This window comes from Coenobita brevimanus, chromosome 24, assembly GCF_032717465.1.
Source record: "Coenobita brevimanus isolate Jiangsu-jjx chromosome 24, ASM3271746v2, whole genome shotgun sequence".
Classification (NCBI taxonomy): domain Eukaryota; kingdom Metazoa; phylum Arthropoda; class Malacostraca; order Decapoda; family Coenobitidae; genus Coenobita; species Coenobita brevimanus.
The window spans coordinates 16670508-16683139 of record NC_136977.1 but is presented as its reverse complement, the minus strand read 5'-3'; the positions used below and the strand labels follow the sequence as shown (position 1 = coordinate 16683139).

The 12632-nt window shown below is 41.4% G+C and overlaps 1 protein-coding gene across 1 annotated transcript in view; it reads left to right on the top strand.

Annotated features, from left to right (window-relative positions):
• Positions 1–12632, top strand: part of LOC145393503 (proteasome adapter and scaffold protein ECM29) — an 835694-nt gene that overhangs the window by 79395 nt on the left and 743667 nt on the right. Inside the window, exon 3 of the mRNA XM_080267631.1 lies at positions 7211–7327. Within this exon, the coding sequence (XP_080123757.1) occupies positions 7211–7327 (117 nt within the window). The remainder of the gene's footprint in view (positions 1–7210; positions 7328–12632) is intronic.

The window sequence follows — 12632 nt, the reverse complement described above, 5'->3', positions numbered from 1 at the left end:
TTAGCCAGCAATTATGCAGCCATGAACAACACAGAAAAAGCGTAGACAAACGAAGAAAAACAAACTAGAAAATCAATACATACAAAAAAAAAAGAAAGAAAGAAAGAAAACGAAATAGAGTAAGATCACATAACAAACAAATGAAAATAAGTGTAAGTGTTACTATAAATGCCAAAATACCACATAAACTACAAACAAAAAAGCAAATTGTTGTCTCCACAAGCTAGTGGCATGGCACATCATATCATCGACCGCAGCATGACCGGATTCAATGTCAGGACTGCAATTATTACAATTATGTAACTACAAACGATATGTAACAATTATGTAACGACAAACGATTGCATTATGTTACACTTGCTACAGTTATGTAACTACAAACAATATGTAACAATTATGTAACAGTTGCATTAACAAGATGTAACTTTTATGTAACTTTAACTACAATTATGTAACTACAAACAATATGTAACAATTATGTAACAGTTGCATTAACAAGATGTAACTTTTATGTAACTTTAACTACAATTATGTAACTACAAACAATATGTAACAATTATGTAACAGTTGCTTTAACAAGATGTAAATTTTATGTAACTTTAACTACAATTATGTAACTACAAACAATATGTAACAATTATGTAACAGTTGCATTAACAAGATGTAAGTTTTATGTAACTTTACAATTATGTAACTACAAACATTATGTAACAATTATGTAACTGTTGCATTAACAAGATGTAACTTTTATGTAACTTTGACTACAATTATGTAACTACAAACAATATGTAACAATTATGTACCAGTTCCATTAACAAGATGTAACTTTTATGTAACTTTAACTACAATTATATGGCCAACACAATTATTTAACAGTTGCATTAACAAAATGTAACTACAATTATAAGGCCAACACAATTATGCATTACCACAATATTATGTAACAATTCATAAAATGTTACAATTATGTATTACCACAATATTACTACAATATTATGTAAAGTCATACAATTATACCACAATTCTGTATTACCAGAATCATCTTACAAGTTAGGTGAAATATTAGACATTACTAAAGGGATAACTCAATATGTAACGTATGACCTAGCAGTATTACCATTGCACAATTATATGCGTATGTCTGTTATACATACACATCTTACAAAATGTCATACAACAACCATTGCATTTATTCAAATATGTATACAACTTGGTTAAATTGTAATATTACTAGAGCATTGCAATTTACTATGAATATTATAAGTATACAATATAATAATCAATATTATATACTAATAGATTAGCATATGTCAGTGATGATTGCTGTCGGAGGACCTTCAGCGGCGTGGCCGAGCATATGTCAGGACTCCACATTATAATTACAAATCATAATAGATAAATAGATAGATAGAGAGACAGATAGAAGCAGCAAGTCAGATGATGAGAAGGTATTGTGTCTGCGAGAATCGAGCAATGCTAAACATGCTTACACACTCTTAACTCAAGGAATGCTTTATAGGCACACGACAGCACATCGTGACCATACACACACATACACACATACTCACACACAGGCTTCTAGAACTTTCCAACCACAGTGTAACACACGTGACACGACCCCTGCTTCACCAGAATTGAGGAAGCAGAGGGCAGAAGGAGGCTAGCCATAGAACAGGCAGGTAGTAGGGAGAAGGGCTTAGCAACATGGAAGAGAGAGAGAGAGAGCGAGACAGGAGGTAGCTCGTGGGACTCTACTTAACTTCACTCGTGTGTGAGAGACTTTGTTAATAATTCCAAGACAAATAAAAATAGTCCCTTACTATTCTTTACCTCTCCTGTCATTGCATGACAAAAGGGAACCAAGATTATCTACTTACAAATCTACTCACTTATAACAACCGCTTGTCCACAAGTCTAATATATATATAACTGATCCACAAAACTCCACTACAAGAAGCTACAAAGTCTTTCATGAGATATTCACTTTCCTATTTCTTATCACTGCTTTCAGTGAACCAGCAACCTTCCTCCCTTGCTGTATGTCTTCTTATACTTCATGCTCATAACTTCCATCCTTACTCAACACATTACCAAAATCCTTTTTAAAAATTAATGTTAAGGAATGGTTAATTATGAGAATTTGGTATTCACACTGACAAAAACTGATGGTAGTAGTAGTAGTAGTAGTTGTTCCCTAGGCAGTCTGGCCAAACAGCCCCGAGTCCCTTAGGAAGGCCATGGCCAAGACCGGGCTTTCTCACAGAGCTCTCAATGAGTGTATGCTGTGTTGTTGGCATAGGTGATTGTGTGCAATGCAGTCTTCCATAATGTGCTTAATAGTAGGGGGTGCTGTGTTGCATCCTGGACAGGCATCAGCGACGGAGTCATCCAACCTCTTCTGGTAGCTTAAGGGGGCTGGATGGTGCCCACATCTCAGCCTGGCCAGGTGGACCCTGTCCTCACGAGGAAGATAGAATTCAGAAGGGTGGATGTCAGGAGGCCGTGCATGCAGCTGTGTGTTGTCTTTAAGTGACTGAATGGAGCGGTGAGTGATATGAGTGTGGATATGCTTCTGGAAGCTGGTCTGAGGTGGGCGAGGGGGGAGAGATGACAGTATTTGTGTATGGTATCGTGTGCTGGGTATTGTTTTGATGTTCCTTGGTGTGGGTGGATGTGCTGCCATGTACTGTAGTGGATGTTGTGGGGTTGTGGAGGCTGCAGCAAGAAACTGGGTGCTTCTCATGTCTAGGTGATCCTTGACCTTGAGGACTTTGGTTTCTTGATGTAGGTGGTCTGTGGGTGTAGTAGCTGTGCAGCCTGTGATTATTTTTAGGGCCTTGTTCTGTATGGACTGTAGAGTGTTGTAGTGTGTTTTGGTGAGGTTAGAAGCCCAGGCAGGGCTTGCATAATTCATCACTGAACGTATGTATTGTTTGTATACTGTGGTGGTGGTTTCTTTGTTGTGTCTGAATGTTGTAGGGGCAAGTGACCTCAAAGCATTGAGTTTTGGTGTTATTTTATTTTTAATGTTTGTGATGTGTTGTTTGAGTGACATTGATGTATTGTATGTTACACCAAGGATTTTGGGTGTATGTGTGTGTGGTAGTGGAGTGTTGTTTATGGTGAGGTGTGGGATGTGACTGTGTTCTGCTGTCCAGTTTGTGAGAGGAGTAACTGTAGATTTGGCTGGGGCTATTTTGAGCCTGTTTGTGGTGAACCATTCGTGTAGAGGTAAGGTTGAATGATGTGTGCAGCTGTGTTTGAGTTTTGGTGTGTACATGTAAGTGTTATATCATCTGCATAGGAAGCTATGTGTATCTGTGGTGTGTGGGGTGTGAGTATGTCGTGCATGTATAGATTAAAGAGTGTAGGGGACAAAACAGATCCTTGGGGGATGCCGTTTGTGAAGTTTCTGATGTTAGAAGACTGACCGGCAAATGTTACGTGTGCACATCTGCCTGCTAAGTAGTTTGCCAGCCATCTTTTTGTGTTATTGTGCATGTTTGTGTTGAGTATTTTGTTTGTGAGGTTGTGGCTGGGGATGGCATTAAAAGCTTTGCTAATGTCTAGTGTGACTAGGAGTGTTCTGTGTGGTGGCCTAGCTGAATTTATGCCATCGAAAACTCTCTGTGTAAGGTCTGTAAGAAGAGTGTTTGTGGAGTGTAGTGGCCTAAAGCCATGTTGTGACTGGGCTAGGGGAATGTGAGGTGTGACTAGTTGTAGTATCAGTCATTCAGTGACTTTAGAGGGGGTGCAGAGGAGTGTGATGGGGCAATGTGAGGAGGGTAACGTGAGGTCTTTGTTGGGTTTAGGGATAGTGATGATATTGCCATGCTTCAAGATGTTGGGTATTATGTTGTGTGAGTAGCTGTAGTTTGATATGTTGGTGAGTGCTTGTATGCCTTGTGGTCCTAGGTGTTGCTTATGTTGTCTGGTCCACAGGCAGATGAGTGCTCGAGGTTGTTAATGATGTGCTTCGTCTGGTTGTAAGTGAAAGGTGCATAGTCTGGGTCTGTGGGGAACTGTCTCTTACGTCGGATGATACGTCAGTCTTCCGGATGGGGGGTTAGATGGCTGACTTGTGAAAAGTGATTGATGAGGTGTTTTCTTGTTGTTTGTTTGAGGGTATGGTGTCTGTTGTTGTGATGGTAGCGTGTGATTGTGTGGTGGTGTTGTTGGAAAATGTAATGCTGTTTAGTGTTTTGTAGAGTTTGCTGATGTTTGTTTTATTGTCAAGTGTTTGGAGGTAATTTTTCCAGTTTAGGGTTTGCTGTTCTGATATTTTACTGTTTATTTGAGTGTTGAGTTCTCGTATTTGTTGTATGGTGTCTTGTGTATGGGGTGTTGGGGAGTGTCGCAGTGTGTCCCGTTGTCTGATGAGGCCTTGAATTTCTGGTGTGAAGTTGGGGTTGTGTCTCTTTCTGTTGCCTCTAGGGATGTGTCTTTTGTCAGCGTTTTGTATGATTGTATTGAAAGTGTGCACAGCGGTGTTGATGTTTGCGATGGGTGTACTGTTTATTGTTTCGAAATGTTGTTCTGTTTCAGTTACAAAGGCCTCCCAGTTGGCTCTCTTATAATTAGTGTGTGTGTGTTTGTGAGCAGCTGGGGTGATTCTGGTTTTGGTAGTGATGATGATTGGGAGGTGATCCGAACCTAAGGTTTTGACCACCCTCCATGATGTAGTGGGGGCGAGGTTTGGGGAGCAGAAGGTGATGTCTGGAGATGATGGGAGGAAGAGGGCTTGGTGTGGGATATGGGTATGTTAGGAATAGTGCCTCATACCGTAAGTTATGAGTTATATGAGAGAAAATGGTCGTGTGGTTCACGGTATTGCTGTAGTTTGGCAGACCACTTATCAATGTTCAAGAAGGTTTTACTGCATATACCGGTACTTCAGCCGCTTTTGATTATGTATATTACCAATGTTGTTTTTATGCCTTTCTGTAGGGGTTGAGTAATTTGTTGTTGAGTGTGTTGGGAGAGGGGTCGGAACCCATCCCCACTATTTCCCAAGAATCTTATAGGGGAAAATTACTTTGATATAGGATGATTCAGTATTAATTGATTCTTGCTGCTACAGATTCCTAATGTATACTGTCAAGTGATCCCTTGGTTATCACACACTTGGTTATTGCATTTGTTATAACTGCTATATGAAAATCTGCACTTCTTCCATTATCGCCCTTTATTTTTTTTATTTATTTATTTATTTAATTTTTTTTGCACAAATACATCATTATTCTGCACCTGAGCTGGTTTCTACCAGTAATGATGGTGTAGTATTTGTGGTTTCTAGTGGCTTTTAGGAGAGGCCGTACTCAGTGAGTTAATCCCAGGTTAGGTTTGATTAAGTTTGATAAGTATTTGTTAAGTTACATTAGATTTCTAGGTTAGGTTTACAAAAGGTTATTTTAGATTAAGTTATGTTAGGTTGTTAGGCTAAATTAAGTTAGTGTAGGTTTGGGAGAGTGTGTAAGAAACGGAATCTAAAGGTGAATGTAGGGAAGAGTAAAGTGATGGTCTTTGAGAGAGGTGAAGTCAGTGAATGTACAGCGAGGTTGGATGGTGCGGAATTGGAAAATGTGAGTACGTTTAAGTACTTGGGTAGTGTGATGAGTAAGGATGGAGGTTTGGAGGGTGAAGTGCTTGAAAGGGTACAGCAGGGAAGGAAGGTTGCTGGTTCTTTGAAAGCAGTGATAAGAAACAGGGAAGTGAGCATGGAAGTGAAAAAGTTACAACATGACAGTATTGTGATACCAACTCTAACATATGGAAGTGAAGCTTGGACGTTGTTGGAAGGACACAAGTCAAGAGGGAGAGCAGTGGAAATGAGTTATTTAAGAGGAGCCTGTGGAGTCACATATAGAGACAGGCTGACAAATGAGGATATAAAGGAGCGTTGTGGTGTGGATGTGGATGTGATAGGAAGCGTTATGAGGAACACACTGAGGTGGTTTGGCCATGTGGAAAGGATGGAGGGTGAAAGACTGACAAAGAGAGTGTATGTGAGTGAGGTGGAGGGAGGAAGAGGGAGGGGGAGGCTGAGGATGAGATGGAGGGATGGGGTGGAGAGGTATATGAGAGAGGGGGGTGTGAGTTGGGTGCGTGGCAGTGAAATGGCGGGGGACAGGGGGACGTGGAGGCGATTTGTTTGTGGCCACCCCAAACAAGATTGAGGCATCTGGCAATAGATAGAGATTGATAGATAGGTTAGCCAGTGTTGTCAGATTTTCCCATCAAAGCATTTTCCTTGTACAGCCCCAGGTCCAAGTCACACAGGATTTTCACTATGCTCATTTCGCGACCTTGGGGCTGCATTCTGCTTGTACATAGAAACAATGGAAAATACCTTCATTCATCTCTCTGTATAGAGAAAGGTTGTGGGAAGACAGTGCTGTTCAAAACAGTTCAGGTCATGAGTTTGGTACCTTTCTCCTCAAAATACCCCGTACTCTATACAGTTGACCCTCGATTTTGTGGACCCTGAAGAAATGGAATTCGGATTGATCAGACATCGTTAGGTCTATCACCCCTATGGACTAATGAACGATTTGGCAACAGGATACGCTGCTCTGCAAAGCATCCACAATGTGGCCATTAGTGTGCTGCCAGTCGCCTTGTCTAGCTCATCAGTGAGACATCACCAGAGAGGAGGAGGGAGAAATGCATGACAAAAAACTGAAGCTCGCAATACTGCACACCAATGTGGATGCCACCCATGTGGACTACAGCAAGATGGATGATGCTTGTTCACATTATGGGAATCTACGGTTGTTGAGGGAGGTCATCACCTGAGAGCAGCATGACAGTGGCAGGCAGCTAAAAGTACACAACTTCTTCATGCCCTATGCAGTGTCGCCCAATGACATGGACAACACATAGCCTAGTACAAGTAGTACAAGTGTTACAAGGGCTTCATGTACCACTGTGGGTGATAATCTTAACTCCTCTGACTCAGAGTGACTCCCAAATTCCACCTCCAATCTGTCCAATGGCCTTTGTACATCTTTCATGGTGAGTGGGTGCTGTTTTTGTTAAAGTATGATGGATGGATATTTTATAGGAACAGGCTTTTTGCAGGAATGGACCGGTCTTCCCTCCTTTTATTCCGCAGAATTGAGGGTCAGCTATATTAATATGTTTTGTTTTAGTATATACACATTATTGTACTTTAATTCATTGTATAATTTACCATTAATTCATTTTGCAGGTGATGGAGCTCTTGATACATGTCAATCGCCGAGTAAAGGACCATGAATGTATTCAACTGCCGGTAGAGGCCCTCCTAGCACAGTACCAGGATCCCAGTGCTACCTCTTTCATCACGGTAACTGATTGTTTGTACAGTACCAGTAGTAGAACAGCACAAGATTTTTTGCTTAAATGTTTCTTCACTTTCTTCTTTTTTGCTGAAAATATTCACATGACTATATACAGGCAAGTCCCAGTTAACAAGCAACCGCTTAACGAGAATTCACAAATACTGTATGAGGTCTTGAAATTTGCACCACCACATGTTTAACGAGCACTTAAAATCCCCCAAATCCCAACTTACGAGAATCGATACGAGGGTCACGCCGCAGCTGTCCACCGTGTTTATCTAGCGCGTCAGGCAGACACAGCGGACAGCTAAGAAACAAGTCGCACACTAGCATTGCAAGCCTCTTTCCACCTCATCTTCATAAACATTCTTCCAGCCAGGCTCGCCCAGTCTATCTATCTATCTATCGCCAGACGCCTCAATCCCGTTTGGGGTGGCCACAAACAAATCGCCTCCAAGTCGCCCTGTCCCCCGCCATTTCACTGCCCTGTTCCCAACTCACACCCCCCTCTCTCATATACCTCTCCACCCCATCCCTCCATCTCATCCTCAGCCTCCCCCTCCCTCTTCCCCCCTCCACCTCACTCACATACACTCTCTTCGTCAGTCTTTCACCCTCCATCCTCTCCACATGGCCAAACCACCTCAGTCTGTTCCTCATAACGCTTCCTATCACATCCACATCCACACCACAACGTTCCTTTATATCCTCATTCGTCAGCCTGTCTCTCCATGTGACTCCACAGGCTCCTCTTAAATAACTCATTTCCACTGCTCTCACTCTTGACTTGTGTCCTTCCAACAATGTCCAAGCTTCACTTCCGTACGTTAGAGTTGGTATCACAATACTGTCATGTAGTAACTTTTTCACTTCCATGCTCACTTCCCTGTTTCTTATCACTGCTTTCAAGGAACCAGCAACCTTTCTTCCCTGCTGTACCCTTTCAAGCACTTCACCCTCCAAACCTCCATCCTTACTCATCACACTACCCAAATACTTAAACGTACTCACATTTTCCAATTCCTCACCATCCAACCTCGCTGTACATTCACTAACTTCACCTCTCTCAAAGACCATCACTTTACTCTTCCCTTCATTCACCTTTAGGTTCCGTTTCTTACACACTCTCTCAAACTCATCCACCAAGCCTTGCAGCTCCCCTTCGTCTTCACTCAACAATTGCAAACAACAGTACAGGGAGTTTCCAAACACTATCCTCTCTCACCAGGGCCACTCCAACATCCACTACCCTACCTTGTACCTCTTTTATTACCCCATCCATGTACAGATTGAACAACCATGGAGACATGACACATCCCTGTTTCAAACCAACTTTCAAAGATAAAAATTCACTTAGTTCACCATCCACACGCACTGCAGCCTTCGCACCATCGTACATACTCTTCACAGCATTCAACAACTTCCCATCTACTCCATATATTCTTAACACTTTCCACAATCCTTGTCTATCCACCCTGTCATATGCTTTCTCCAAATCCATGAAAGCTGCATACATCTTCTTTCCCTTCTCTAGAAACTTTTCCACTAAAGATCTAAGAATGAATATCTGATCTACACAACCTCTTCCCTTCCAAACTGAGTTTGGTAATCCTCGGAAATACCAAACCCCTAGGATATAGCGAACTTTCAGGTATAGCGACCCACCCCTCCCCCCAATTAGTTCATTATATCGGTTTGCTGCGGGTGTGTGTGTGTATATTTATATATACTGTATATATATATATATATATATATATATATATATATATATATACTGTATATATATATATATACACACATACAGTCGACCCTCAATACTACAGACCCCGAATCAACGGATTTCAGATGCAACGGACAATATCTGCTGGCAGAGAATTGCTCCAGACACCGGTCACTTGTCCGTTATTTGAAAGTTTGTCATTTTTAACTGCATACAGCATTTCTCTTTACAGGTACAAAAATAAATGATACTGTAGTTGAACATAAAAAATTACTGTAACAGTAATGTACCTGACCCATGTGACCCATGTCCCATACCACCTGGCACTGCCTGCTTCAGTGATGAATGTATCATCGCTGTGATGAGAAGCGTTTATTTGCTTATTTCCTTGTTCCTCCTTTCCTCTCAGAACTCTGAGCACGTGGTTCCAAACTAACTTTAGTTATGCTAATTACCCTGAAAGTGCAATGAGCACAAGAAAAGCATTTATTCCAAAGGAAAATGTAAAATTGTTGGATGAAGTGGCATGAGGTGTGAGAGCTTATATGCAAACAATCAGACATAAAATGACTCGGATGCGTTTACGATGTGGATAGTTTCTTTGTTGGGAAAAAAAGAGTTAATGATGAAGGAGCAGTAAAATTCATGTTTTCGCTTTGGGTGCGCGTGGGGGGGGGAAAAAAAAAAAAGCTTTTTGCCTGACCTTTGCTACTAACTGACGATCTTTGGTAGAGAAAATTCGGCTTTCAGGGTATGTGAAGACACTACCTGTTGACGTAGTTAGGTAAAATCATTATGTGAGTTCAGTTCTCGTGAATTACTGTATACTGTAGTCACACAAATTATATTGCTTGGCCGACTTGTTTATTATTCACAGTTACTGCATTCGTGTGTATCTGAGAAGTGAGAAGTACGCAGTCACTCCATGCTGACAACTTCAGTACAGTTTTTTCCCCATATTGTTGATGACTAATGACTCAAAAATAGTTTCACACTTTTTTTTTTTTCCTTTTTTAAATGAGTGTGCCAAAACTGATTCTTGGCAAAATATGCTTGATTCTGGGTGACCATTATTCACATGTTCATTAGGTCAGAAGTTTTTGCTTGAATGGTAATGAGGACTTCCAAGAGACTTCGTGACAATCCTTGGTGGTTAAAATTTTTATGGGGAGTATTACGGGGCAAAACTAGTCAGTTAGGTTAGGTTAGAATGCACTGATATATCAGGTAGGTGAAATCGTAATGTAAACATACATCTTGGATGTCTTATGGCAGACATTTGTAATAACCTATCTTTAAATATATTTTCAACGAAGAATATGGGACCTCTAGAACCTAACCCCCTATTTTACATGTAAATATATGTCATGTTTTAGCGCAAAACTGATTTTGCACGAGGTTTGTATAACCTATTTCATGTATGATGACTCTACTGTACACCATGAAGCAAGGCGTAATATAATGGGTCCATAGAGAATGGGGTATTGTGAGGTAAACTAGTCCGCAATAATGTCACTGCACCTCATCTTCGATACCATCATATTTCTTATGCTGTTTTTCGAATTTTAGGCTATTTTTCCCTTCATTTTCAAGCAGTGGACTTTTTCAAGCAACGGACACTCATCTCCCCTTATTAGTCCTTTGATTTGAGGGTCAACTGTATATATATATATATATATATATATATATATATGCCCAGTCTGAATAATTTAGCAAGAACAGAGGCAAGTTCTGGGGAACACTTTTTCAAAACAATTGGAGAATTCCATCTGGGCTTGGAGCTTTGTTGGTAGGTAAATTGTCTAGGATGGATTTTACGGATCTTGTCTGTATTTTAACCTGCCCCGTCCCGGAGACGTGAATTCACGTCCTTACATGATGTGCACTCATATCCCAGAGACGTAAATTAACGCGGCAGCATTGCAAGGTCCCTAATTTGCACAATTTTCAATTTTCGTGAGTGATTTTTGGCATGTATACACGGGACACCTTCCTCTACAAGATGCCAGGCAGGGACAGTGCCTTACCCAGCATGACCTCCCCCCCCCCTGCATGCCCTTTTCTCAGCAATTCACCTGTTATCAGTGACCTGGATAGTAAAGCCATGTCATGCCACGATACGAAATTCAGGGCTAGAGTGATTCCCCAATCGATGACAATGTGGAGGACAAACATTAGAGGAAGAAACAGTTAGAAATGATGATCAGGTAATGTGGCAAAAAAAGGTCAGGAATGGTGATGAGTTAGTGAGTGAAACAGTGCTTATAATGTCTATATTACCGTTTGAAAACCAATATACTCTCGTAGTACATATAAATTCGTACCAAATAAATAAATAAATACTGTTTATGAGTGGTGTAGAATAGTTATCCTCCCATAGAACTCATTTTCTTTGCAGCCAGCCTGATAGAAAACCCTGTAAGGTAAGGAGGTACTCCTACCTGGATCAAGTATTTTAAACCTCAGATGAGCGATTTCTCTATGAATTTTCGATGTTTCTCACCAAAAGCGGATGTTTGAGCCAAAAAAAGAAAAGGTCTAAAAATGTCGGGACTGGGGCGTACCACTGCCCAGAAAACGTCGGGATGGGGGGGGGGGTTAAGTGGAACAGTTTCGGGAGAATCAAGTTCTAGTACTGGGACATTCTGGCTGGCTTCCCTTATGGTAGAATTTCTGGCAAATGTACTGGCAAAGATATCTGCTTTCCTCCTCCTCCTCCTCATCATCATCATCATCATCATCATCATCATCATCATCACCATCTGGACCCCCTTTCCCACCCAAGGGCAGGGTGAGGAGTAGCAATGTCCAGACAGCCCAAACTTGCCTAATCCAAATAGGCCACACTTCCATTCACTCATCATTGAAGCCGCCGGAATCCTGGCTCTACCGGATACGCCAAAAACATTCACCACATTCTGCAGCTTCACACAAAGGTATCCGATTGGGTCAATCCTGACGCTGCCATGCTCACAAGGGGTGCCAAAATCCCTGATCATGCACTTCTCCTCACAACATTCATCCAGCCAGCTTGATCTCTTGTCGGTTCCCTAGCCTCACTGACTTCCAAATCTCTCTTCCTCAAACTTTCATCCACCATATCTCTCCACCTTCTCCTTGGCCTACCTCGCCTCCTCCCTCCTTCAGATTCGCTCAGGTATGCCTTTTTCACCACTCTATTGTTATCCATTCTTTCCACATGACCATATCATCTCAGGACACTCTTCGATTCTGGTGTCCACCGACTTCATCACTCCACGCCTTTCAGGAATCACATTATTTCGTATCCTATCCACCCTCTGTACTCCACATACACTCCTCAGCAATCCCATCTCCACTGCTCTTACTTTTGACTTTTCATTTTCATGCCACACCATAGTCTCACACCCACATGTTAAAGTTGGCACTAACACTCCCTCATGTATGCCTCATACAGCTGCAACACTCAGGCCTCTGTTTCTTATCAAGGCCTTCATTGCACCAGCTACTTTTCTTCCTTGTGTTACTCTACTTTCAACTTCTTTTGCACATTTTCCTCATTTTTCTATCTCTGTACCCAAGGCATTTGAACCCTCTCACCAATTCCAGTC